This window comes from Contarinia nasturtii, unplaced genomic scaffold (genome assembly GCF_009176525.2).
Source record: "Contarinia nasturtii isolate CC-2019 unplaced genomic scaffold, AAFC_CNas_1.1 Cnas_scaffold_414, whole genome shotgun sequence".
NCBI lineage: Eukaryota > Metazoa > Arthropoda > Insecta > Diptera > Cecidomyiidae > Contarinia > Contarinia nasturtii.
The window spans coordinates 4,183,939-4,211,176 of NW_022197768.1; the positions used below are offsets into that span (position 1 = coordinate 4,183,939).

At 32.4% G+C, this 27,238-nt stretch overlaps 1 protein-coding gene across 2 annotated transcripts in view; it reads right to left on the reverse strand.

The window, feature by feature from the left end:
- Positions 1-407: 407 nt before the first annotated feature.
- Positions 408-27,238, reverse strand: part of LOC116338524 (Down syndrome cell adhesion molecule-like protein Dscam2) — a 40,605-nt gene continuing 13,774 nt past the window's right edge. The window contains exons 3-36 of one of the 2 annotated variants that reach the window (XM_031763854.1): positions 26,800-26,921; positions 25,950-26,071; positions 24,955-25,013; positions 21,652-21,728; positions 21,132-21,321; positions 17,596-17,761; positions 17,112-17,202; positions 16,451-16,538; positions 15,591-15,739; positions 15,439-15,493; positions 15,290-15,358; positions 15,078-15,205; positions 14,080-14,216; positions 13,215-13,305; positions 12,627-12,678; positions 11,300-11,461; positions 11,038-11,182; positions 10,861-10,946; positions 10,620-10,784; positions 10,332-10,517; positions 9,995-10,148; positions 9,713-9,830; positions 8,993-9,641; positions 8,492-8,791; positions 8,306-8,400; positions 8,124-8,228; positions 7,755-8,061; positions 7,043-7,678; positions 6,662-6,976; positions 6,433-6,584; positions 6,285-6,357; positions 5,677-5,754; positions 5,387-5,570; positions 408-5,309 (exon numbers count right to left, since the gene is read on the reverse strand). In XM_031763854.1, coding sequence (XP_031619714.1) covers positions 5,165-5,309; positions 5,387-5,570; positions 5,677-5,754; positions 6,285-6,357; positions 6,433-6,584; positions 6,662-6,976; positions 7,043-7,678; positions 7,755-8,061; positions 8,124-8,228; positions 8,306-8,400; positions 8,492-8,791; positions 8,993-9,641; positions 9,713-9,830; positions 9,995-10,148; positions 10,332-10,517; positions 10,620-10,784; positions 10,861-10,946; positions 11,038-11,182; positions 11,300-11,461; positions 12,627-12,678; positions 13,215-13,305; positions 14,080-14,216; positions 15,078-15,205; positions 15,290-15,358; positions 15,439-15,493; positions 15,591-15,739; positions 16,451-16,538; positions 17,112-17,202; positions 17,596-17,761; positions 21,132-21,321; positions 21,652-21,728; positions 24,955-25,013; positions 25,950-26,071; positions 26,800-26,921 — 5,651 coding nt within the window. In that variant the 3' untranslated portion in view covers positions 408-5,164. Of the gene's footprint in view, positions 5,310-5,386; positions 5,571-5,676; positions 5,824-6,284; positions 6,358-6,432; positions 6,585-6,661; positions 6,977-7,042; positions 7,679-7,754; positions 8,062-8,123; positions 8,229-8,305; positions 8,401-8,491; positions 8,792-8,992; positions 9,642-9,712; positions 9,831-9,994; positions 10,149-10,331; positions 10,518-10,619; positions 10,785-10,860; positions 10,947-11,037; positions 11,183-11,299; positions 11,462-12,626; positions 12,679-13,214; positions 13,306-14,079; positions 14,217-15,077; positions 15,206-15,289; positions 15,359-15,438; positions 15,494-15,590; positions 15,740-16,450; positions 16,539-17,111; positions 17,203-17,595; positions 17,762-21,131; positions 21,322-21,651; positions 21,729-24,954; positions 25,014-25,949; positions 26,072-26,799; positions 26,922-27,238 lie in introns of both variants that reach the window. The other variant, XM_031763852.1, reaches the window with a different exon arrangement.

Sequence of the window (27,238 nt, forward strand, 5' to 3'; positions counted from 1 at the left end):
GCTGAAAATGAATTCGTAAGAAAACCTCAATGTTTCAATTGAATGACATGCCTGAAGTTAGAATAATATTTGCTTTTTTGAATGACCCACTTTATTCCCACCATTTCATTCTTTTAAAGTTCCATCGAAGTAATGTAGAAGTTCTGCAAAAACTCCATTAAAGTGGCGATATTTCAGAGAGCGATTCCAATACATATATGGTGATATTCCATTGAGAGAGTTCGACACATTTTTTGTACTATAATGAAGAAGTTCTTTTACTTCTTTGAGAATAATTCGCACAAAAATGACTCGCAAATAAAACCATTTCCTCTTTCGCAAACTTTCCGCAGCTTCACTTGACGAAAAAGCAAAAAAAAAACCTTCACAGATACAATCATAAATGAATAAAAAGATGCTTAGAATCGTTGACACTTTTAGATGTTATTTATTTTTAGTTTGGGATAACAAAACTATATACTAATAAATCATTACATCGAGATTTTTTACCAAAATGATGGAAGTTGGGATTTTTCAACATAGGCCAGCCTACAGATCATAATTCTGGGACTATAAACATTAAATTTTTCGTGTAATAATTTTTTTTCCCGCATTTTAATTAATAATTCATAGATTTTTTTTTCCATTTCATAGAAAAGGTGATAAATTTGTATCAGATAGTTACGATATTATTGTGTTATATAAGTTCAAAATCATGATTGGACCACGTAGTCATTGTATAAATAAATGAAGGCTCAGAAAGCAGAAAAGTTTTTATTCACAAACGTAGAAAATTAAGATTATTTTAAAACTATTTTCAAGTTCGATTTTTCGATGCATAAAATAAAAGCGGTTGTTAACATCAATGTAAAAATGAAATATACTTTTGTGTTGTCTTAAATTAGTTTTAAGCAGTTTCGCTTTGTAAAACATATCATCCTTTGTTTTTTCAACCTTGAATAATAGTAAATCAATAAAAAATCGTTTCCTATCTTCATTCCTATGGTAATAAATCGGTAGACTTTGATCTGCATCGGTTTTCGAACTCATCAATCTTCTTTGGAGCGTGGAAGTACATGTTTATATTTTCCGTTTTCAAAATTTAATGATTTTTTAAGCAAAACAGTAAATTATTTGCCGATTCTAGAATACTACCTGGATCAATAAGTCTTTAGAATCGGACACTAGATGGTGACACAAGTAAATATCCATCTCATTTTTAGAAAGAGCCATCCTTCAAACCTCCAAATATGAAATTTGAGCCAAATCCGTTCACTGACGAAGAATTTACAGCACTTAATCGAACATAGCCTCAAAATGGGTCCAAATTCTCCATTTCATCTCTTTATCTCAAGGAGTGGACTGAATGTTAAAAGTATTTCTGCACCCAGAGGATAGATAAAGGTCCCACCAGTCCACACCAGAAATATGAAATTCATACGTTTTCTACTTCGTGAAATATTGCCATCATTTGTATGGCTTCCCGAGATGATTTTTGGTCACATTACTGAAGTGTATATTTTCTCAATAAAAACAGTATTTTCTTGATTCAAAAAGTTCAAAAATGACATGGATTATTCTTTTGGCATTGCTTCGTCCCATTCAAGATGATAAAGCAATATTTGGAACAATGCACTTCCAAAAGATGGCTCTTTCTAAAAATGAGATGGATATTTACTTGTGTCCGATTCTAAAGACTTATTGATCCATGTAGTAGAAACCATCTAGAGTGATCTTCACTTTAGCCAATGTCAAAAAAAAACTCGCCAAATCATTTGTCTCTAACAAATCTATACTAACAAATAAATTCTACAAAAACATATATTATCAAAAGGACAAAGAGAGATGGGAATTGGTATCGCTTAGGTAGGCTGGTTGATGCGCCTTGTTGCTTCATAGTTACGCGGAATAATTTCAAAGTTATTAAATAACACTAAACAAGGTTCCTATGAGCAGTAAAAAAAAAACATTTCCTATGATTTACAATGAAAATATATCTTATGCAATAGTTTTAAAATCAAAATTTCTAAACAAATTTGAAAAAAAATAATAAAGAAATCGTTTGTGAGGTGGTAATTATATCTGAGATTTTTGTGTGTTCGCAAATAATATGTTTGAAAAACGAAAAACTATTTCGTTGCTATAAATGTATATTGAATAAAATGTGTTGACCGACATTTTGGTCCACAGAAAATCACAGAAAGCACATCTTTTGATGTGATATTCAATTCTATAGATGTCCAACAAATTGAACGAATTCCAATTTCAAATATTCACTTTGGTTTTTTTTCATTTTTTTTTTTTGGGTACTACATTACAACATTTCTTTTTTTTATTATTAATTATTCTAATAATTATTAAACAATTTTATGCAGAAAATACATAGGCTCCCATTTGCTGTGGCCAATATTTCATAATAGCCAAGGGAGTATGAAATCCGATTTCGGAATTTTTGTCCTAATTCATAGATTATTCGAATGGATGGGAGGAAAATGAGGCATACTCTAACTGAAACAAATAAAAATACCGAATTTTTCGATGGTTTAATACAATGTAGAGCTTGGGGGTCGAAAAAAGTCTGGATGATTTTTGAACACATCCCACCCATTCAAATATACAATAACAAATGAATGGGTCAAAATAAAAATCAGACTTGTACGCAGAGTCTATAAAAGTGAAACATGGAGTTTTTTTTTACATAGTTTATTTGTTGTAATACAACAACAATTCTATGTAAAAAAAACGCTGTGTTCCACTTTTATAAACTCTGCGTATTTGTCGGATTTTTATTCTGACCCATTCAAATTTTCTCTGTTGTTAGTTACATAGATATAATATTTATTTACTTCAATTGGCATGTGTGTGTGTGAGAGATACGTGTATTGTCTTTAAATTATTCTAGAGTCATAAAAAAATGGATTATCAACGAATAACGAAACCGAGATACGGAACATATTCAAATTCGATTCTTTCTTACTATGTTAAACTATACCATTTTGAAGCACTTTGTTCTAATTCTATGTCCTCATTGTACGTACGTTCAATTAAGTAATTTAAACACAACGTGCCACTTAAGTTATAGTTTACTGTATTAATATACACTAACAATTTAGTCGACGTATTTCTATGACTAAAATATTCAAAGTATTTCTCAGTTATTTACGTAAAAGAAATACTAACGATAAAGACAACCTCTAAATTTACAGCATACAGAATTTTGGAAAATCTCAAATAAACTGATTTGTGGCATCAAATTCAAATTGTTCTCTTCCAAAAACCAAAAAAGAAAACGAAAAATCAGTGCATTCGTTTGTTTGTGTATAATTTTTCATTGAAATTCAATGTTGTCATTAAATATAAGTTGTCTTCAATGGATTTAATTCAAATTTAATAAATTCAAAAATAGTTTCACCATAAAAATGACACCAGTTGTGCTATTTTTTTTTCTCTTCACTATCTATAGTTTTACAGTTGTAAATTGCACGGCCATATGGGTGCTTGAAAAAAGGGAACTACTGAGATTCAATATTGCAATATTCTATGTGTAACAAATCATCCAACACAATCATAACATATATCTTGCCACATGTAGAAAAACGCATTATCGTCTACACTTTTGTTGCACATTCTAAAGGAGCTTTGTTTGGCAAGTTTCTTAAATTCAAACATTGAAGCGTTTGGCAACACTGAGTGATTTGCTCAGAGTAACACCTGATCGTTGTATGACTGTTAATTCAAAAATTTACTACGCAAAAGAAATACAGATTTTTTTGTTTTGTTGCAATCACGGGTTAAAAAAATCACAATGTGATGAAACAAAATATCTCCTTTGTGTGAAACATTTTTAAATGCAATTTTGAGTGAGATTTATTTATGTCTTGCTTTTTACGGTGGTCATACAAAACTTGACGATTTCTAGTCAAATCAAATTATAACAAAATTTACTTATTTTTACTACATAAAAAATATTGGATATGAATGTTTTTATAGAAAAATAAAATTATATTGTAGAGAGAACCAGTGGTGGTCAACGAACATTCACATACAGTCACTAACCTCGCTAGCATGAGTGAAAATGTGATGTGTGCATTTAATGTTTATACATTTGTGATTTAATTTCAATGTCGCTATCGGCAAACGTAAAGTTATACTAACATTATTAGTAAAATGATGATCTTTCGTATGAAACAAAACATATGCGAATGTTATTCAGTTTTTATTCGTCGTAGAAGTTCTGCGAGATAGAATTCAGTACTTTTGATACTTGGGGTCAAATTTTTGACAGATAAATAATGTGGTACTGACCAAAATTGGAATTGGAGCCCAAGAAAAAAGAAAAAATCATGTTTTTGTTATTCTATTTGGATTTATATGACCATGTTCATATTTTTTTATAATACCGAAATTCACTCGCACATAAATACCGTATACAACCAGAGTTCTTGCAAAAAAGGTGTTGTTTTGAATTAGAAACTTGATAATTAAAATTAGAAGTTCAAAACGCTCACTTCATACATATATGTATATTTGCAATAGTTCCCCAAGCTCCCATCGGAGATAACGAGATTGGGAAAAGCAAATTTAGAGTAAATCCTTTTTTCTGATTTGAAAGTAAAAAACAAAAACACATTTTCTGAACTCATCACATTTCGCTCATCACATCATTCACTTATGCTTCATTCTTATTCGTTATTTAAATCAAAACACAATGGATCATTCCAGTGCTTATATCAAAAGTTAATTTGCGTAAAAACACCATATTTTATAATAAATTAATTCGATCCAGTTCAAAATGCAGTATTCGGAGTATTAAGATCAAGATATGTAATAAGTTCAAGTTAAATCGTTTACTTTAAGTAGTGTGTCCCGTCTGATAAGTTACAGCATAATGCTTCGTTTTTTAGACATCGAGGACGTTATTCGTTTTCAATGGATGTTGTTTTTCGTAAGTGTCACAACATATTCGTAAAAATCAATAATAGTTCATTGAATGTTATTGTTACCAAATTATAAGTTGACCAGAGCATGTGCATAAATATCTTACACATAAACAGTAACGTTCATTAATTTACAAGTAAATTTTTCGTTAAAATGTGTATATAAACTCATGCTCTGTAAATTAAATGGAAACCAGAACCAAAAAAAATGCATAATAATCTGTCAATACGATATTGAATTTGGAATTTCACACGTTGATTTGGAATGTTTCGCGATGTAGCTTGGGATTGGCTCGAATTCGTGGTGAACTGCCCGTTGATTTTTTCTCACCAGTATCGAGAAAACGAGCTGGCGGTGGCATATGTGATTCATAGTTTGGATAATTCGATATGCTGCACGAAAACAAAATCATTTAAATTAAATTAAATCGCATAAAGGATGCAAATGAAATGTGATTCATTCAACCGACCTAAACGTTGTTTCTTCGTTGTGACTAGAATAACCGCTAGAGCTTCTTACATGCCGTTTTGTCGGGTTTTGCACTGATTTTCCCGGTTTTCTTGGCAAATATGCCGATTTGGTTTTTCTGGAATCTCTGGACATGCTACCCGGCGATGTTTCGGAAGATGACGATGTGGTTTCTTGTTGTTGATCTTATAATCAAATTGAATGGAGGAATTGAGCGGAATAGAAAGGTGTAATACAGATAATTATAAGCATAATTTTTTTTAAAAAAAATTATAAGAGCATCGGTGTTACCTCGTTGTCTATATTTCGATTGATTCACAGTCCTAGATGCAACATCATTATCTGACTCAGAACCCAATGTATCGTATTCTGTAATAGGTATGTGAAGTGTTAAGATTTTCCTCACTTCTGAATCTGTTGAACCTGGATTGTCCGATTCTAAAAATTTTTTGATTTGATGATGCTTGAAATGAGTTTATTTATTTAACTGTTTGTTTTCAATGCAGTTGCATTGTCTTTTTTAGTTTTCTCTTTTTCATGACATTACTGGGTGTGCTATTATTTCATAGAATTATTGTGAAGCGAAAAATGATGTGATACAATGTGAAAACAAAAAGAATAAGCATGATGCTATTACAAACGATGATAAGACTGTGTAAACGTCCAATTATTCCTTAGATTTTGGTGGAGCTGTTATAGGCACAGTTGAGATGCGACCACTTTTCTTGCAAGTGCTGCTCTTTCTTATATTCAAGTGCGGCATAAGTGAGTGGCCGCACTTTATCAGTGCCCAATAACAGCTCTGGAGTTTGAATATATTTTTTTTAATGTTTGGAAAATTATATTTATTTAATGATACTACGGTTATTTCAATCTACATACAATCCAATTATGATTACCTTGACTTTCTGAATGTGGATCACGTAGACTATGACCTTTTCGCCTTACTTTTGTATATTCCGGTTCTTTGGACTGCAAAAAAAACCGATATTGCATATATCGAATGGAATTGTTTTAAATAAATATCAAAATAATTTATAAACATACATGTCCATCGGGCTTTGCGTCATGATAAACAAATGAACCGCGCACCGAATGATAGGGTCCACTGTAAACATTTCCACTATATGAACTCTCACTGTATGTTTGCTTATTATTTAATTGGAATGTGGCGTACGGACATATATCTTCAATGTATTCTAAATATTTATAAAAAAATGCAAAATGAATTTGGAGTAAAACATTTGTTATCACAAATGAATTAAAAGGTCATTACCATTGCCTTCTGCTTTGTAGCTTCCTGAATCATTTGAGTTGCTGTTTCGGTTGCTTTGACATCGTACCGCATGGTATTGTTGATCGCGATTTTGTTTATTTTGTAAATTGGTTGTCGATGGTGAATCTGACATGGATGAGGATGTCAATCGACTTTGATTAATTAATTTTCGTCGACGCATTATAAAAACGATGCCAATGAAACCAGTTATCACAAATAATGATAAGCAAATCGGAATAAAAACTTTGTAGTTGCCAAAAAATTGACCATCTCCCATATGAGAAATATTATTTGGATGATCTGCATTGAAATGAACTGAAAAAATAATAATAATAATAACGATTTATAATGAATATTGTTTGTTTGGCGAAAAAAACTTACTTCCTTGTAATGTGGATGTGGTTAAATTATAGATTGCGCTTGCCGATCCAGCATTATTGTAAGCGGTTATTCGAATTTGATATTTGGTATTTGGATGGAGATCAGTAACGGTGTAAATACGTTCGGTTGGTGCGATATGATTAGCGATCATATTCCATTGTGATCGTGAATGAAGTTTACATTCGACCGCAAAATGTGATATACCACATCCACCGTCGCCCCACGAATCGAGCCAACATGTGACGCTTGTTGCATTCTGCGTAATTGTTTGTGAATGTTTTGGCTGAATCGGTGGGCTACCAGTGGTGTGTGTGAAGACAATATCACATGGCAAACCGGTACCAATTTTATTATAAGCAGTTACATATAATTGATATTTTGTACCACACCATAAATTACCTAATAAATGATGATTGGTCTTCGAGTCAATTTGTAACTCTTCCCAATCGCCATTTTCACGTTTAAAATTAATAACATAGCCGAGAATGGGACTGCCACCATTTTTATTGTCAACCCATTCAAGTTTTAAACTCTCCGAAAATGACTGGATTGGTGAAATGACAGGCGGATCAGGTGGTACTTTAATGGTTATGCTATAGACAATTTCATCTTTGCCCCATGTATTTTCAACTGTACCTTTTGTATCAGGGTTATTTAAAATCAATTAAAAAACTAATTTTCTCAAATAATGATAATAATAATAATAATTTACATGTATAATTGCCCTCATCGGTGCTCATACAATCCCGTATTAACAATGTACCATTTTTGGCAATTGTTTTTCGTGCATTTGTCTCCATTGCTTGGCCTTCTTGTCGCCAAATTGTCACCGGAGATGGTACACCGACCTTTCGGCACGGCAACACAAGATTTTCTTTCCATGGACTTTCGATGCTACGACTAAATGATATTATTCGAGCTGGAATTTTATTATTGGGCGGCACTTTAACCATTCTCGTTTTTTCACCTTCGCCAATTTTTGTTGAAGCAGTTAACCAAAAGTCATAAGTTACTCCTTCCTGAAATTGTTTGATTTGTGTTAAATTGTATTGAACTAGAGAAGAATAACGATCATAATTACTTGTCTATGCGCTTCATGGACTTCGATATTTGGCCCCAAAACTTTTTTATGAATACCTTCATGGTTACTACCTTCAGAAGATAGCATATAAAATGTGTATCCGATCTATTTTGAATGGAATAAAGTATAAAATGTCATTATAATGCTGTGATCAAAGTAACGATTATGTATGCTTCGCTCACAATTTCGCCATTCATATTCAATGGTGGCAACCATGATACGATGACTTTAGTATTTGATGCTGGTATGGCTTTTATATCTTGTGGAGCAGATGGTACTGTGAAAGCAATAAAGAACGATTCGCATTAATTTGATGCATTAAAATTGATGTTAACATGAATATACATTTATGCAAAGAAGTTAGTTACCATCTTCATAAGTTCGACAAAATAGCTGCTTAGTTTTCACACCGTCACCAACCTTTGTGTATGCCAACACCCACACACTGTAGTTTGTGTACTTTTTTAAGTTTTCAACCGTCAAATATTGATTATTCGATTTTACGACGTGCATTTCTTTATCGTAAATATCATCGGTCGCAATATAGAACACTTTATAACCACGCACTTTACCATTTTGGCTATCAACGGCTGGCGGCGACCACGTTATATAGATCGACGTCGAACTCAGAACATTACACTTCGGACTCTCTGGAGAACTTGATGGTACTGAAATTCAATAAAGCTTTTATATGTACAACAATGAATTTTGAAGGGGAAAAAGACGAATAATTTATGCCCGATAACAGAAATATTGTTATGAAATGGTGTGCATTTTTATTATATAATTTTATCCTTTAAACATTCACAGCATCATGTGATTAAAAGAAAAAAAGATATCCAAGTAGTTTCTTTGCAAATTGAAATTACCGTCTTCCAAAGTTGTCACTTGGATCTCTTTGCTGGGCGGTCCACTGCCTTGGCTTGTATATGCTTGCACAAAAATGTTGTATTGCGTAAACTTATTTAAATTTTCCAGTAATGTTTCCAAACCGAAATGGGCTCGAATTTCGACCGTTTTCAAATTAAATCCTAGCGTTGTACCAATCAAATCAGAAGCAGATTGGTAGCCAACATAGTAGCCCAGAAGATTTCCATTCCAGTCACTTTTATTTGGCGGTTCCCAAGATAGAAGAATCTCGGTTGAACTCTTTGCTTCGCCACGTACATTGAGCGGCGGTCCGGATGGAACCTCTTCCAATGTTGTCACTTGTACCACTTCCGAAAATTCCGATGATCCAAGCTTATTTTCGGCGGCAATTCGTAAATGGTATGCCGTTGCCGGATGCAAATTATCAATATTAATGAGAGTTTGTGTGCCCGGTACTGTGATTTTTTCCGCAGATGGCCAAGTATCCGCAGCAGATTTGTATTGAATATTATACTCTTCGATGGGGCTATTCCCTGAAAATGGTTGTGTCCATGTCAATTGTATGTTACGCGACTGTTTTGAGTTTATGTTTAAGCTTTTTGGTTGTTCGGGCACCTCTTGTACAATCAAATGCATAGACATTTCATCCTATAACAATGAACGAAACGATTGAATATTTAAATCCATGAAGGCCCATGAATGATAGCAACAGTTCTTACCTGGCCAAATGAATTGCTTGCAAGGCAAATATAAACATTCGTATCATGACGGAATGTATGCGAAATTCCTAGCTCGGATACCATTCCATCGTCTAATACCTGTTCGCGTATCGTATATCTGAAACAAAATTACCGCATCGGATTAATTAACACGATATTCGAGATCAGTTGGATAAATTGATTTTCATTATATGATAACTTTCGAAAGCTTTGAAAGCATCAAGTCTCAAGCGCAAACACAAACAATGCTTGTAAATGTTCGTCATGGTTACGAAGGTATACCTTGTGTCGGTAGATGAATCTAAGTGCTGTTGAGTGTTTTGAATTTTCCATTTGATGGTAATCGGAGTGTCTCCCAATACATTACACTGAACATGAACTTGTTTTCCTTTCGCAACGGATATTTGCTTATTTTTTGTTGTGAAATGAGCCGGCACTAAGAATCAAATAAATTTAACAACACAACAAAAAAGCATATACTTCTCTTCACAATTTATAAATATCGCACAAAATAATCAATTCGTTTTAACGCGACTCAACGAACCGTGTTTTATTAGTTTTTTTTTTTTTTTTTGCAAAATGAAAGATATGAGATATAAAGTAGGTAATTTTATCGTACCATTAACTTTGAGAAAAATAACTTTGCTAACACCGGCACCAATGTTGTTTTTTGCCTCGCATAAAAAGTGTCCTTGTGCTTCCTTCGTAATTTTTCTGAAGTTCAGCGATCCATTACTGAACAACGACACATTTGGTTCGTATAAAAATTCCTTGTATTCACCTGGTGTCGATCCAATCGCTTTTCCTATTCATTTATAATGAGAAAAAAATACACACGCATCGTTCAATATTGAATGGTCAATTTGCTTTTGAATTTTGGTGAATGAATGATCCATGCACAACTCACTCCATGTGACGGTCGGATGGGGCCAACCATCTGCTTGGCAATGCAATGAAATGTCTTCGCCAGCTTGTACGCTTGAATCTTTGGGCTGTAATATCCATTTTGGTGGAACATTCACAGTCACCGAAGCGGTGAAACGCTCGGATCCAGCAATATTTGATGCTATACCTATTTCAATTGAAAGAATTTCATTAAAATATTTTTTTAAATGATTACAAATTAGTAATAAAATTTGAAAAATTACATGTGTAATTCCCAGAATGTTCGGACGAAATGTGTTCAATCAACAACGATACGGAATATTCATCGATGCGACGTATTACTTCATCACTGCTCCAATACATAAATGGCATTATAAGTAAAGGTTTAAATCAATTACGGTCATGATTGTTGTTTTCACTCGCAAATGAAGCACACATACCCAGTTCCAAGTAAAGCTTTTCCATTTCGTTCCCACTTGAATGTAACGGGAAGGTCACCTTCTAAAATTTGACACGAAATCGCAGCTCTCATACCCTCTTTTAACATATTTGTCATCGACTGAATTGGCATTATTTTTGGTGGCACTTTTTAAATGGGAATGCAAAATTAAATGATTAAAAATTGTAGCATACATAGCAGTGAAAGCACTGCTCATAATGTTCGAAATGGTCTTTGTTTTGTACAACGTTCTTTTAACTTACTCAAAACTTGAATTTCAACATTTCTCCGGGATGTTTGTTTGAGTTTATTTTGTGCTTCACATGTGTATGTACCAGCATCTTCGGTACGTTGTAATTGTTCAATCACAAGTGTGCCATTGTTGTAAGCCTTCTGCCTGCGGTTTATGGGCAAAGTTTGTCCATCTGAATTTAGACATAAATAAATGGTTTCCATTAAAAAAATAACGAACAAATATCTTGTAAGACTTTAACCAACACAATACAAGAAACTTCAACCCCTGTGATGAAAAATCCCTTGTGTAACATTTTTAATTAACGATGCCGGGCTTTACATAATGCTTAAACAATGTTTTGACAATCAATTTGTTTGACTTATTGATTCAATTGCAATTGATTTTAATCGTAACGTGGACTATAACCGATTAAAAGTGATTATAGACCTGTCATTGAAGGTCGTATAAAACAAAAAATGCCATTTGAAATAAAAAATCGTCGACCAGGTTGTGACCATCATATATACTGATGAATAATAAATATAGAGTTTAGTTAGCTTTAAGTCAAATTGATTTAATCGATTATTCCATTTTTTTCACAAGGGGTCGATCTACAAGAAAAAAAACCACATTGACGATATTCCATTCAGTTTCATTTTATGCGAACACCAAGGGCCATTTAAATGTTTGGAAAACATTTTGAATATAATTACATAAGATATATATAGATCTTACGATAGATTTTTGAATTGCACTACAATACATGTCAAACATTCACATGTGTTGCACATGTGACCATAGTTATTTTATTTGAACCCTTACCAGCATCCGCTTCCGAAAACTGTAACAATTGCATTTATAGAAACTGTGTTTTAATTCACAAATGAAATTACATATAATAAATGAGATGTTGACGATAGCCTTATCGTCGCACATATGTTGGCAATCATCCAGTGAGACAAAATGTATATATCACTGTGGTTATTTAACCAATCGAAAAAATTCAACATGTCTACATTTTTTTTTTGAAAATAAAACAAGAAAAACACTTTAGTTCTTCAAATCATCGGAAACGTTTTAAACTTGTCAACTTTAGTAGCAAATAAATACTACTAAGATTTGTAAAGTGGAAGAAATGTTGAGATGTTGCCAAAAAGTTTATATTTACTATGAGTGCAATCATTCCAGTCGTGACCAATGCAATTTCGAGAATCTTTATGTAGAAAATATTCTGTTATCGACGCAAAAACTTATCATGGAACCACTTGACAGCGCATATAGATAATTAATTGTAAAAATGTCTAACAAATCACGGATTTTATGCCAAACAATAAGTTAAGTAAAATAAATCATACCTCGTTCCCAGTGGATTTTATCTATTGGATAACCTGCCACAGGGCATTTTACCTAAATTCCAGAAAGAATTGCAAAAATTGATATATTATTGAAAAATGGTGTCAGGGGACATTAATACAGAGTAAATGAAGACAAGTGTAGTGTTCAGCTGTTCAACATTAACTAAAAACTCTTTCTTTATTAATTCTGTTTCTTAAAATTTAGTACATTTGATTATGCCAAAAGGCTTGCCATTTATGGGCATGTGTATGGATTGTAATGTAGAATGCTTGATAAGCAATATACACTGTGAATTTGGACTTTATTTTACTCTTGTCTTTTTTATGCTAAAAATGTGAATTTGGACTTTACTTGTTTTTATGCTAACAATACGAATTTGGACTTTACTTTACTCTTTATTGTTTTTATGCAAAAAATATGAATTTGGACTTTACGTTATTTTTTATTTATGTCCAATGGATTGTTTTTTTTTTTAATTTCAATTGTTCTTATTGAACAAATGGTTTATTATAAATTTTTTATTTAATTTCGGTGTGTGTGCGTGTGTGTATATTCAAAAAGTAAAAAAAAAATACAGGTACACTTACGACTAAATCAGTTCCTGATATGCCCGTTATTTTCGGCATTTCACGTATGAATGGAAGACCATAAATATTTACTTTGGCACTGTGAGACACTCTGAATAACGTCGCAAAAATCCAGAGATATAGAGCATGAAGTGAAACGGAGTGAATGAAAATAAAAAAGAGCACAAAAATCACATACAAAAAACTAACACTCGAATATATTTCTAGTAGCTTTTATATGAATCGTTAAAGATACCAATAAACCAACAAAGTACCACTTTTCATGTCTAATGTAGGGATTGACCATCAACATTTAGATTTATACTTTTTTATAATGAAATTGTTCAATAAGTGGCATGCATTTCTACTCTATTTAAATGGATTTTGAAAAAATGTCACTTGGTTTTTTCTCATTCAATTATGTACTTGGTTGAGTCGATTTTCATATTTCAACTGCGACTGAAATGGATTTTTAAAGTTTTTGACTTCTTGTTTTTTTTTCCTTTTGCATTTTCGATTGGGAGTAATTCCCCAGAGAATGCATGGACAAATTCGGTCTGTGAAAAATAAAGAGGAAGTTAAAAGTAGAAGCCAAAAAAGCACTTCACTTGACATCATGGCCAATATAGTCTATTTTCGGCAGACTGTATAATCCAACAGAAATCTGTTTGATTGATTTACATAAAACACACATAGGTGGATTTTGTTCGAATTGGTAATTTTTTTTGGTTGGAATTATAAAGATTCCAATGGATACTTCTAGGTAAATGTAAAAATGATGCAATGTACTTCAAAAAAAAAAAACATGAGGTTTTCATTGCAAAGGTGACAAACAAACATCCCAAATGATTTGCTGATATCAATAAAAAAAAAAGTTCAAACATACTTTCCGATGGTATTTTGAGCAGAGCAAGTGTATACTCCACCGTCTTCCTCTTTAACATTCGTTATGTTTACATGGCTGATTACATCATCGTCTGTTTTAACATATTGTCCAACTAGAAACCTTGGGCTATCCGGAATCTATGTTTTTCAACATAAAAAAAGAAGATTGAAAACATGACATTTTCTGTTCGTTTTGTCAAAATGCATCAAAATATATTCAATTTTTTTTTTCAATATTACGTGCCGTATGCAATGATACCTAATCAACCAACAACAATAATCCATTCAGTCAGTATATTTCACAAACACAGTTCCAATGTCACTGTTTTATCAACAATTACACTTAAAGTGTCGAGCAGGGACTTGAAGTGAAATAAAAACGGTACTACGCATTTTTGTTTACTTGCATATCAATGCACCATTGATGAGCCGCTGTATGGATGTATGCCACTGTTTATCTACTGATACGTGTTCGTGCATGTTCATGTGAGCATGAGCTGCATACAAATCATCGGGGAAAATGTATATTTGCCGGCATTTGCCTTTTTTGACACATATGTTTTTGTTCCTGGTCTTATATATGTTGAAATCCACTTGATTTCGCGCCAAGTATTTTTGCCATGATTTTTTTTTCTGTACTTGATGAATGGATTATTGCTATTCGCAATAAGTGACACCTTATATATTCGTATTCTAAAGAACAGCACGAATACAAAAATCAGAACGACAGCTAAAGCCATCTTTACGTGCCACTGTTACGTTGAGCATCGATGCTTCACAGCGGTTGCCTGAATAATATTGACCAAACGTACTTAAAAAAATATAAAAATATAATAAAAGTACTGAGCTCGGAAAATGGAAATTCAAACAGCATTTGTGGTTATGAAATATATGCTGGGCGTGCTTGTGTATTCGTGGTGTGCTTTAGAATTCTAAAAATATTTGTATTTTTATCGGGTAATTTTTTGTTTATTTAAAAATAATGCAGACTAAATTTACCGGAAAACCATCCAAGGTCCATGTGAATTGTGGCGGTGGATTCGCTGTTGCAACACATTTAAGTGAAACAGTCGGACCTGGTTGCAGAGTTTGTTCAGAAAACCAATATAGTAGTTCCGGTGATGCATCTATGGTTGCAAAAAAAAAAATCACATAAAATCACTCCATTCATCATCATTGATGTAATTTTTGCGCTGCAAAACTTTATTTACCGCCCAGCTGTAGTTCGGCTGTCGATTGAATTTGTTCCCATTCATTAGTCACAAAGCACTGATACATGCCTTGAAATATGAAAAATGACGACACATAACTAATAAATATTTCGCCTATATAAAAACAAAAGAAACATCATGATACATGCCTTGATCTTCTTTTTGTACCTTACGGATGACTAAACGGGGTGGATCGCTAAAAATCTAAAATGTGACAGGAGATTGATGTGAATGTTTGGAATATCACAAACAATTCAATTACCATATTGTTTACAGACAAACTAACAATAAATGAACTTACTTCAACTCTATTATCACGTATAATGGGTTTGCCATCGTGAAGAAAGTTTATTTCATACACTGGACTACCGGATACGATACAATGAAATTCAGCATCTTTATCCACATCAACAGTCTGCACTTGTGGTTGCAAGTGAGCCGTTAATGGAGCTATGTAATTTAAATAATGAGAAAGAAAAAATAAACAAACAAATAATACATATTTTAAGATAAGCAGCTTTAACCTTTCCAACATTTAGTAGATTGCTTTCGTGGCAATATAAAAAATATATACACTGCCAAAGTACTTGGAAGTAATGCTTGATGTATCGATGCATAAACGAGTGGAATTCAAAAAAATTTTTAAAGACCCATGGATGCGCACAAAAATTAACCAATTTAATCAAAATTCGAAAGCCATATCGACTTTCGTCAAAAAAAAAAATTCATGAAAAACACAGAAATTCGGTAGTTTGTTGTACTAGAGCATCTTGAAACAAGGTCGATCGAGTATTCTAGATATGTTTTTTCGAAAAGGCATCTGAAGAGCTACAAACTGAGCCATTTTCATCAAAATTGTAGAATTTAATCTCGAGTTACAAAGTACAAATCAAGTTGTTTTCAGATTCCCATACAAACTCTTAGGAAAAACTTCATTTGCAAGGAAAATAATTTTCCTGGACGAATTTTTCAAAAAGAAAAATATATTTTTTGTGGATTGGATTCAGGAATCCGAAAAAATCAAGCAAGATATACATCAAGCAATATATATATATGTAATATATATCCATAAATTATGATATTCACATAAAAATTACATTAAGATTGTAAAAGTGTGAGAAGAATGAAAAATAAAAATAAATAAATAACGAAAATTCGTACCAGTTACTGTTAAGAGCGTTGTTATTGTTTCTTCGCCAGCAGTGTTGTTTACCCAGCAGATGAATTTACCACTATCATCCAGTCTCGCCTGCAGTGCATCATAAAAGATTTCATTTTATTATCTTACCTATGCTAGGCTTTACTTTAAATCATCTTATTGAACCACACAAATTCAATAAATAGAAACGACACAATCGAAGAAAATCGGATGAAATGCCTGGCATATTAAATCCAGAATCTAATGTAAATTTTATTACAGGAATCTCAACATCACCGTTATTTATGCCATACATTATTCAAACAAATACGTCCATGAGATTCTTGCCTTTTTTAATCGGTGTCATTTTGGCCGGCAAAAATTTTGTATTTAATATTAGCATTTCAACTAACTCTGTTCAACATCTTTTGAATTACAAATGCACTAAGTAAATAGAGCAGGCATTTATATCGATTTATGCGGAAGAAAAAGCTTCATAATATAGTTGTGGAGAATGCAAGGATTCCAAGCATAACATCAACAAACTATTGAGATATTTATAATGGGAATGCTTAATATTTTACCAAAAGTTTAGATCTTTATACAAATTACGACATTTAATTAAATTGTTTGCACACTAGTTGGAAGTATTGTGTGCTTATAAAACATTTAACGAGAACAAACCTTGGCTATTTTCAATAATCCTGCTGATACCATTGATATCCTTTCACTAAGCTGAACTGGTATTAGTTGCTCATTTTCTTCTTTGAACCACCTGAAATAGTCAGTTGGTAAATGTGAAACGATGTTATGAAATAGAATGTCAGCGATAAATCTAATTTTCAAGTAAATTCGCATTGAAAGTTCTGTGTATCGTCGGTTGAAATTATACCACAAATTCAAAACTTTTTTTTGACATATTAAACGATATCACTCTATTAATATATCCACATTCATTCACCTTCTGACACACTTCTCGCACATTCGTGTGCCATTTGCCGAGCTCATTAAAATCGAACCAGCAAAAATACTGAAATCGTTACAAAGTTTTATTCCGTGTGATTGATTGCAAAATTGTGGTAGCAATTTGTTGAAAAACTTCGTACATTCACCGCGTGATTTCGATTCGATTTTCGTTTATCATTATAAATAAAAAGAAGAAACTTACCGATAAGTTGGCACTGGATGACCTTGAGCGATGCATGGCAACGTTGTTTGTCCATTGAGCACAACATGACGTAGTGAATGTTTTTCAACATTTATTCGAGGCTGTACAAAACCTTTCGGTTCAGTAACGATAATTCGGCCTGGATATGTAGACGTTTGTATATCGCCTACAAAATAAATGAACATTAAAGTTTTGTTAATCTGTATGTGGCACATAGTGCATTGCATTCATGTAAAATGGATTCTTATTCGATACGAAGACATGAGAAAAACACACACACAGAGAGAGAGAGAGAGTTAGCGAAACGAAAGAGATAGTGAGGAAATCGAGTAAGTAACCGCTATAGTGCCATTCATGATTTGTGCATGCACAAACTAATTCATATAAAGCATCCGATAAAACATTTATCCAAATTAAAGGATTTACGGAGCAAGCACGTACTCAAACTAGTAAAAAATCAGTACGCTCAGTCGTTCACATAGTGCACTTTACATAAGCTCAAGCAATGGATGTAAATTGCGGTGAATAATATCGGAGCTTGACGTTTTATTTTTTATTTTTTTTATTTTTTTGGATTTTGCCTTTTATATCTTGCATTTTGTGTCATTTGCACATTGAACTTTCAAATGCAGTATGGTAATTGGTTTCATTAGTTTGAATAAATACGCTCATTAAAGCTAATACACTGCGATAGAAGTGATATAGATAAAGGAAAACATTCAATTTAAATAACTTGGTAAAAGTTATCTCATAATGAATTTAATATATCAACTGAATTGGGTTTTTCTTTTCAGCAACGAAAAATGTTGATGTTGCTCTAGATAAATGAATAACGGAATCATTTCGGAATGGTTGACGTTGTATGCAGCACTTGTCAATCAAATTTTTCACCTACAGACTTAGATAATCGATATTGAATTTTACCAGAACGGTCAAATCAACTGCAGACTTTGTTTTTAATTAATTTTCTCGCACAGTTCATACGATGAGACTGCACGGTATCGGTTCAGTGTTCAATATTCAATGTAATACGCGTCAGCATTCCCTAATGTAAATCACTCCAGTCATGAGGTTTCATATAGTGGCCAGAACATAACTGTATAAATCTATTTCTATTTATAAAGTCTATGTGACTGGTTGTTGGGGAAAAAGGAAAATCGAATCAAAATGAAAGTGCCTTTTTTGCGCTTTTCTATATTATGGTACTAAACATTAGTTACGATCTCTAAGGAGAAGTAATGGATTCTGGAACATTTTTCCATTTTCATTATGTTTTACCGTTGTTGGCAAGATGAAAGAACAAATAGACTCTGTGCTCGATTTTCCAATAAAAATAATGCATTTTGTCTATACATAAAATACCATGCCGTCAATTTAATTTTTTTCATGTAACTTGAACTAGTCTTTCTATTTAAATTTTTTTTTGCCATGTCTTTCCTTTCAGTAAGTAGCTCTCATTTTTCACAAACGCATTCATGCCTTTCTGTTGTATGATACTGGTATAATCAATGGATACTTGCTCTTTTGAAATCAGCATAGAATAGCAAATTTTTCTTCTAATTTTTTATTCGGTTCTCATCGCATGATGTATATGATCATGACAGATACTAATATCATGCATGGCAACTTAATAATGTTAATCAATGAATTTTTGGCTTCTTTTCTTTCGCTGCATTATTTCACACTTCGTTTACTATGCAATTAAATTGTAAGACGTCACAATATGTGTGAAATGAATATTCTCTTTGACTCATCTGATTCGCTTGGCTGGCAAAACAGACTTGACTAAATACCGCTGAATACAATCAAGGGAAACCCAAAATTTTCCTATTAAAGCCAAGTTATAGCAATTTTCTAACATAACACATGCACTCTTATATTGTAGGGATTACCCCAAACAAATTTTCGGATTTTTTTCTAATGTTACCCCAAAAGTAGTCAAAATGACTCCAAATGGATTAAATTATCATTTTGTGAACATAGAACTATTTTTCACAATAAAATTATTTTAAAACACCCAATAATGTACTGACAGTTCTAATGTTGTGAATTTTACAACAGAACGTTTAAAAAATCTTTATGTCAACGAACGTTGTGAATAGTCCAACAATCGTTGTCGTTGTGAATACGTACAATATACAATGACATATGTATATTCACAATGACAACGATTGTTAGACAATTCACAACGTTCGTTGACATAAAGATTTTGTGAACGTTCTGTTGTAAAATTCACAACATCAGAGATGTCAGGGTGTTTCAAAAGTAATTCGTGCTTCCGTAAAACTTCAGAAAACAATATAAAAAATTTGACTATGAAAATTATTTTTTTGTTTACAAAATAATAATTTAATCCATTTGGAGTCATTCTGACTCCTTTTGGAGTAATCATGGTAAAAAATCCAAAAATGTGTTTGGGGTAATCCCAATAATATAAGAGTGTGTGTTAGCATGTTTTAGAAATAGAAAAATTATATATTTCGAACTCTCTACAAACGTGAAGTACCAAAGAAGGTTTATTTTGCGATAAAAAAATGGACAATACAACAAACTAAATATTCAGTTGAACTGAAATCAAACAGCCAGATATTCGGTATATTTTGTTCCGGTTTTTACAAAAAAAAAAAAATAGAAGAGCAACTTAAAACTCTGAATTTAGAAGTATATTTTAGTCTAGGGGAATTTCTCACTAACAAAATGTATCGAATTCGTGCAGTTTTGCTTAAACTAAATGAATCTGTTGTAATTCGTGCTAATCCGTGGTAAACTGTGTAAATTGGCTGCATATCTGTCAAAATTTTATTTAAACATATACATATACAATATTTATATTTTTATGGTTAAACAGTAAATGTTTTTAATATTTATTTAATGAAAATTTATTTTCTTTTCAATTTTGAGCAATTTTCTGTCGAAAACAATCGAAAATATTAAAAAGATAATGAATTAAAAAATAATATGGTTATCATAACCTCACTTTATTATGTTAACAATTAGTGTGTCCACGTGGACTCCGTCAGAAAGTGAGGTTATGTCAGAAAGTGAGGTTATGTTATCCACATCATTTTTTTATTTATTATTATTTTAATAATTTCGATTGTTTTCGAGAGAAAATTGCTCAAAATTGAAAAGAAAATTAATTTTCATTAAATAAGTAATAAAAACATTTAATTATCAAATTTTAAATTCCCCTGAAATTTCCTATGGATTTGTGTAGCTAATGATAGAACAGACGTTAGAACTGTCAATATGAACAGAAAATCTGTAAGAATTCGCCTGAATCGGCTGCAACTGCAGTAAGTTGTGTAAATTGACTGAAAACCGCAGTATTTACGGGTTTTGGAACACGAGAAATTCCCCTAGATTTTAGTATTGGTATCGAGATGTATATATCATATATCTGGCAGAATGATATGAATTTGCTGAAAGTTCTATTTCCAATTAACTATGCACAAAGCAGCTGCATATGCTCATCAAAATTTTGAATTTTACCACATCACGTTGTTTTAGTTTTACAAACAAAATAATTTCTTTACCAGTTAATCGATTGATTGTTCGACAAGTATAGGTCTTGAAAGCATCTGATGGACTTGCATTGTTTATATAGAGTTCACCATTCGGAAGTACATTGTATTTTCCACCAATGTCTGTATTTGGATACAAATGCATGCCATTGTCCTGTACCCATGCGGTCACCATTACGAATTCGTTCATGTAGCTGGGAACCTGTAATAATAAACGAAATGTCCATATTAACGTTTTGGAAATCATTTGGCATATGTTTGACTTTCAACACAAGAAAAAAATTGACATCAATTGTTTGTAGTCAAAATTGTTTCATCTCATTGAATTTGATAAAAGAAGGTTGCAAAATGTATAATTTTTCGATGATCGATTGAAAATTACACATGCGAAGTGTTAACTATACAGAGTGGCTGTAAGACTAGGTGTGAGATAAAGTGAGTTTTGAATAGTGAAGACGTTTTTTACTCTTAAATATCTTCTCGTCACCTTAGTTAACCTGCTTACCAATCATTGTTAAAAAAATTGGCTCACCTGACATTTCAATACTGCGGTATTTCCAGACATAACATACTCATCGTGTACCTGCACTTTGTATTTCTGATTTACAACTGAAAAGGAAGAGATTGAATTTAAGTATTATTTATCGCATCATACATAAAAACATTTATTAACCTAAAAGTTAGGATATTTTATTAAAGAAATGTTGAACATTTGATGAATGCTCATTAAAATACTTATAAACCACTACAAACTGTTAAAAACAAACAACAAAACTATTGTATGTTTAGAACAATAGCGTGCGCAGGGGAAAGATTTTTTTGGGTTGTTAGTGTTTTTGAGAAATTATTTTTTAATTTCCTTGGGTTTTTATCGAGTATATTTCTTAAAAATGCTCGATTTGTTAAGCTTTTTTGGCATACGGAATATATTCCAAATTAATCCAGGTGGAATAAAAGAATAGAGTTTTGGAATATTCTTTCGATTTTTTTTTTTTGTTCGTCAAATTTGCCCAGAACAATAGTTAAAATGGAGTTTTGAAACTGACTCCCCTTAGAAATCTGAACTCACACGTATGTAGGTATGTAATGGGAACTTTTCTATTACTTTTTTCTAAGTGTTTCTAGGTCTTCATTTTATAACAAAAACTTGTAATTGGAGGGTCGAAGTTGAAGGGTTGCACCACCTTTTAAAAACTTTAAATGCATTTCACATCAGTTAGGTATATGAATGGAGCCGATGCAAGGAAAACAGCCGACAGGCAAAAGAAGAAAAAAAAATACAACAGCACTAGGTGAGTGAGAACTAGGCCAAATTCATTCTGAATATTATGGTATCTCGCTCTTTTTTATGGATTTGGTCACAGCTGGTCGCAATTATAAAATGCTATAAACAACGTGAACCATATACAATATTATGTTTGCAGCATAAGAAAAATTGAAAAGCTTTTTCGCGCTCACTTATCGTTAAGTATATTATGCTCGTTCAATCAGCTGCCTGCCATTTATTATTCAAATGTTTTTCCATCATCTTGGCAGAAAAGCAAATAAAAATTGAACGGAATTTCAAGAGTCACAATTTGATGCCAATGCGGCAGCGCTCATATATTTTGTCATAATATCATTGTACGCAGTACAAAAGTATTGCTTCCAGTTATTTGAAGATACGATTTTCTACTCATATTTTATAAACAATTGAGTAATTATTCCGAAGAACCAAAAGTCAAATGACAAAAAAGAGACATTTTATTAAGTACTGCAGTGTTTGAACGATTTAAATGGCCCGAATACACATCTAAAATTAACTTTCGATTTTCACTTCTGATATATTTCCCCATAGAAATGTTTTGAAACACGTAAATGTTCCAAGAGTAGCTTAAATTGGAGTTTAGAGTGAATCTGAGATGTACAATTATCAAAATCTCTGATGAGTAGAGATCCTCCCAATGAGGGGATTTTGACTTCAATTTTCCAGAAAATCATTCAGGAAATTCGTTTGATATCATTGTTTTCGATGTCAAAGAAACCATTTATGTGTCGATCAATATTCGAGTACAATGAATGTAGAAGTTTTTCTCGAGACTATTCGATGAAGAGGAATTTAATGAAAAGCTGAAAATATCAATAGCATTAAGTATCTTATGGTGTGTGTGCATGTTGTGCATGATGTGCATGGAGTACAGTATGTATTTTGAATCAATGACTTTGTAATTTTTAATATTTAACGCGAACAAATAGAATGAAGAGGAGAAGTAAAGGAACAGCGTGTGGACTTCGATGAAGAAACTCATTAGAGCTTAGAGCTGAATTCATGTATAAAAGGATATGTAAAATATATAGAGTCTGGCATTACTTTTTTTATGTATGATGTACATACGAGGAAAAATATAGAAAATACTGTGTTGAATGTGCCAATGTACCAAATGTCCATTCACAAGCATACTTAACAATAAACAAAGTGTGTGACGCTCGGGTGTATTAGCACAACTGTACAGTTTTGGCTACTCTGCACGCAAATACATTTGAATGGCTCATGCAAATAAACGATGTCGCATCTCGAGGCGCATTGATGCTTCGTGACTGCATACACACATTGGCATTGACTTAGTCTTTCATATTAAATGCTGAACAACAATTCCCGGCAAGTAATTTGTGAAGCGCGCACAGGCATATATGTGAAAACACTGAACATACAAATATGCGCCAGCCTTATGCGCTGATATTTATTGCTCTTGTTTACTTATATTGTAAAACAATAATAATGCATGGAATTCGAAGTGACTGCAGCAAACATAGCCGCTGAAATATTTGGAATGGTGCGGTGAAGAGGGTGAAATGGAGAGTTGAAAAAAAAAACAAAGTGGTTGCTCTTCAAAAAGACAATAGTCCGAAAAAAAAGTATGAAAATGATTGTGACAAGAATAAGGACAAAAACACTGAAAGACTTCTCCCTATATGCATAATTGAGACCACGTATAATGCAACAACACAAGCACACAATGTCTACATGACGTGTGCATCCCAATGAAAGCTTTGAAACGAGTGGAGTGTGTGTGTGTATGTATTTTTTCACAGCCGTTGTACTTTAGATTTGCATAGCGACGACCCAAGATGTTGAAAATTAATCTATGTGTAGTACAATGTATATGATCGGTTTACAGTGTAACATTTGCTTGTCACGAATTATACCGGCGATATGAGAAATAACTTCTTCGCATTATGTATGATGATCAGCTCAGCTGAGTAACCAAAGATGCAGAAAAATATTTCAATGAGAATTGCAAATGATGGCAACTCATCACAAAAATTATTTGAACGAAAAGAATGGGAATGCAGTTGAGTAGAAAAAGAAAGAGAGTGAAATGCCATAGAAAACCAAACACAAGAGGATTTTCTTGAGCATGGGAAGCTTTAATTAATTATGCATCTTCAATAAAGTATCGCGATGTGCAAACAATGGCTACATTTATCTACAATTTTTAACTATATCTTACACCGCATCGAAATCATGTAACATGGGGAGGGTTGAAAGAAAAGAATAATTTCTCATTTAAAATGACAGATCACTTTTGAGTGTACGTGGTTAAAAAAAATCTGTGAATTCTGTTTACGGGAAGTTCAGTACGACTGCTATTCACGCTTTTGGTCTTCTACTACTATTTTTAATAATTAGAAAAGTTGAAACATCTGATGATATTTTTCTCGATATGAATTCGATTCGGTGGATTTGCGTGTAATTCGATTAAATGTGTCATATAAAAATGGTATCCAATAGTTGAAATACCTTTCATGCTGATTTTTAATTTTGAATGGAAATAATGAACATATTAATACTCACCACCCCGAACGAGAACTTCTCTACTTAAGATCGTACCGACCAGATTCCGTATTTTACATCTGTATAGAAATGAGAGAAAAAAGAAATCGAATATAGAGGTTCAATAATCAAAGGTTGAAATCAACCGTATTTCGTTCCATCTTTTTTTTTTTCATTAAAAATGTGACAGGATTAAGAATGTGAGCATTCGCATTGAATCAAATAGCAACCATACGAGTTTTGAAATTTGCAACGTACATATCTGTATATATATAACATTGAAAATAGCAATAAATTTGTAGAGTGTGTGCAAGTGCATTCTTCCATAAAAATACTTCAAAATTCTTTGCATTTTAATCCATTTCGCGTCTTTACCATCCTCACATTTCATGGCACATTCAAAATTAATTTTTGTAATAATTTTCTCCTGGTAAAATGTTATAGATTTTTTTCTTCTTCTTCTTGGTCTCGCAATTTTTCGTTGCGCAATATTCCTATATATATCTTGAATTTTCTTCTTTTTTTTGGTATTTCGCTTCTGTTATTATATTCCACGGGATTGTGTACTTTGGTCGGAATATGATTCGTCAGGTGCGCTGAATAACTTCAGTCACTGTATTTGTATGCGAGGTGATCTCGAAAAGTGGAAGATTACAGCGCAGTAGAAATATTGGAAAGCAGGTGCAGCTACAGAGAAGATTACCTAATGATAACAATATTAAGTTGTCGTTGTGAATTCATCCCGAATGCATTACGATGCATGTTTCTGCTCTATCTACACCTTTTTGCACAAAATCATTCTATTTCATCTCAACTCAAAGTGTATTTGATATTGGTATATTTAATGGACGACAGAAACACCAACACATTGTCAACCCATACCCAAATGGATGCGAATTTTGTAATTATGATTCTACATTTATGCTCAAACATTTCGATACTTTAAATGACCATGTTACTTGCAAATAATCCTCTAAAATGCAAATGAAAAAAAAGACAACTAATAATAAACATGCCTGTAAATGGTGGAATGTATTTCATGACGATATTTTTCAGCTGAGAATGGATAAAAGATGAGACTCCCATTTGGTAACGAATAGACCATGTCCTGATGCGGTGGAACTGGTGACCATTCTACCTATAATTATAAAGGACATACCATATAGTTTGATTATTCAGCATTTTGATGATTTGGTGTCATCTTTTCTTGTATATAAATGAACAATGAAGTATATAACATTTACAAAATCTACATAGGACTGTGTAAATTTAAGCAAATTAAACTTTCGCACATTTTTGAATTAAAAAGAAAATGTTGATTGTGATAGCAAGAGTTTTATTACAACTAACATTTTAGATTTTAGCAAACGGCAACAAGAAACAATCGCATACAATGAGATTATACCAAAGGTAAATTAGCATACATGTGCCGACACAAGTGTTTTGTTCTTATTTCTTGTTGTGTCATAGAACGAGTTAATGCTCTGCGAAAATAAACATGACACAACTCAAAATAATCCCGACATAATGTCATTTTGCCAGCTATGCATTTTGTCAGCTGGTAAAATGAAGCATACTATCAAGCAATGCCATCAAGCGACATTCTGTTTATGTGAGAATGGAAATGTGGAACTTATGAATGGACCAAAACATTTTTATCGATTGCAAATTAAAGGTGTAACCACTTCTATTGCTAGATTTTCACTTGATTAGAGTAGGATAATTTTGAATGTTGAACAGATGTACTTTTTTTAGATAGTAAAAATGTTTCATTTATACATCATATATGACTTTTGAAAATCGCCTTTAAGAAACATGGACGAAAGGCGACGAAAAGTAATGCGGCTAATGTTATCAAAAAATTACCTCTGGTTGCGGCGACCCGTGACCGGAGCATTCAATATGACCACCTGTGCTGTTTGAAAATTCCACTTTATGTGGTGGCTCATGTGAAAATATTGGCCCTTGTTGATCTAACGTGAATATACCTATAAAAATAGCATAAAATAATGAATGTTTATTTATTATATATATAAAACATGAATGCTATTTATAATATTCAAATTGAAATTTATTGTTTATTCTGCTTGAATATAGGATTTTCGGTGTTGATTGGTAAACATTGAATTAAATCGAGTTCTAGAGAAAACGAGAGAAAATCCAATCAAAAGCAAAGAAACAGTTTAAATTTATAACCAAAGTTAATTCAGCACGATTATTACCTGAATGAATATTTAAATGAATATAATTGCTCTTGGTAATGAATTTTTACTTAGTGAAAATGAACAGAGTCGTAAGAATCGCA